Consider the following 1586-nt stretch of genomic DNA (forward strand, 5'->3'; position numbering starts at 1 on the left):
AGTTTTTCATTTCGTTATTTCGGTCTCGATTTCCGCGTTTCTACCTGAGGATGTCAAATGTATCAAGGAAAGACAATTCTTGGTCCTTTGATTCTGAAAAATGGAGAAATATCGGAAATAACGATCCGTACAGCGCTGTTTATGCCGTACGTGTGAAGGAGGAAGTTCAGAAAGGTAAAATGTGCGTACGATGTGTTTCGAATGAGTTAAAGCCAATGAGCTTCATTTAAAAACCTGCTACAAGTTTTGGCCATAACTACAGCGCAACCTCGATTATCCGGATTCGTTGGGAGACAGGCAAAAATTCTGGATAATCTAAGAGTCTGGATAAGAGAAAATATGAATTGTTGATAAGGATAAGATTGTACGGAATCGCGAATAAATGAAGGTTAAGTTTTTATTGTCACACTTTTCGTTGCCTTTGAATACATGTATTTTTTGTGTGGCTCAAAGGTTATCACTTTTAAATGCATTCTATAAATCTATGCAATGAGACTGAACTACTTATTAGAACTTCAGCAGTTTCCTTCATAACGCACGTTTGACTCTGTGCAAGACCCAATGGTTGATCTGCATATTTGATAAGAAACTCATATTTTACAAATCCATAGCTGAGTATGCACACTAGAGGTATTTAATACTAACATTTTCTGTCCTGCAAGCAAGCTCTCTTGAAGGGTGGGGGAAGGAAGGAGGGAAAAATGGAGAGAGCTTGCAACGATCTCTCTGCTATTTGAATATCACCTAATGCTCCCTCTGGCTTCCAGCTGTCTAAGCTGTCAAAATGTGGCCAATCAGCACTACCACAAAGCAGAAATTTCATATAAGCATGTGAAAGACAAATTTTCTTGCCAGCAGCGCTGCAAGTATGGCTGCATCTCTCTCCGTTTTCCCCATTTTAATCTCATTTTTGAGTTACTGTATATGGCATAATTTCCCTCTGCTTTAAAAAACACAGTTTCTGATGTAACATGTTTAATTTTTCATCATAATTATTTTTTACTGTGAACACAGGTATGTATCAGCATAGAGGAATGGCATGCTGTGTCATGGTTAAAGTTGGCAGGAATCAAAAGGTGTATTTTGTCACTTCATCTGATTTAGAAACAGACAAAAAGCAAGCAGATTTACTCCCTTGTTCAGCACAGAAGATGGAAGGTTGTCAACTTGTAGTCAATTCAACTGTTAAGTTTGGGCCTTTTTCGTTCCTTTCATTTGATCGTGACTCCAGTCCAGGTCTCAAGAGAAATCCTTCACTGACCCGTCTTGATTTTCAAGTTCCAAAACAAAATCTTGAGTCCGAATTTGAGGCATATACAATGGTTGGTACAAAGAAATTATTGAAATTTAAATTTAAGTACCAAAGAGTCACAGGAAAGTATATCTTCTCAGCATCAGCAAAAAGGAAGGACCATCCGGAGCAGTCTTTTAAGCTTGGAGCCCCAATCATCATTAAAAACAAAGATGTGACTGATAAGCACTGGAATAGCCGGTGGCCTGTGGTCGGAGTGATGGGATATGATGAGAAGATGGAACTTTGTCCATATTTTGTTACAGCTAATATATTTGGTGAGTTTCTCCAGATT

At 38.3% G+C, this 1586-nt stretch overlaps 1 protein-coding gene across 19 annotated transcripts in view; it reads left to right on the top strand.

Annotated features, from left to right (window-relative positions):
• The window catches only part of LOC137978503 (tetratricopeptide repeat protein 28-like), a 72840-nt gene continuing 71254 nt past the window's right edge, over positions 1-1586 (top strand). For 15 of the 19 annotated variants that reach the window (XM_068825456.1, XM_068825474.1, XM_068825461.1 and 12 more), the window contains exons 1-2: positions 10-174; positions 1015-1569. In XM_068825456.1, coding sequence (XP_068681557.1) covers positions 51-174; positions 1015-1569 — 679 coding nt within the window. In that variant the 5' untranslated portion in view covers positions 10-50. Of the gene's footprint in view, positions 175-1014; positions 1570-1586 lie in introns of all 19 variants that reach the window. The other 4 variants (XM_068825466.1, XM_068825464.1, XM_068825471.1 and 1 more) reach the window with 4 other exon arrangements.

This window comes from Montipora foliosa, chromosome 12 (assembly GCF_036669935.1).
Source record: "Montipora foliosa isolate CH-2021 chromosome 12, ASM3666993v2, whole genome shotgun sequence".
NCBI classification, from domain to species: Eukaryota; Metazoa; Cnidaria; class Anthozoa; order Scleractinia; family Acroporidae; genus Montipora; species Montipora foliosa.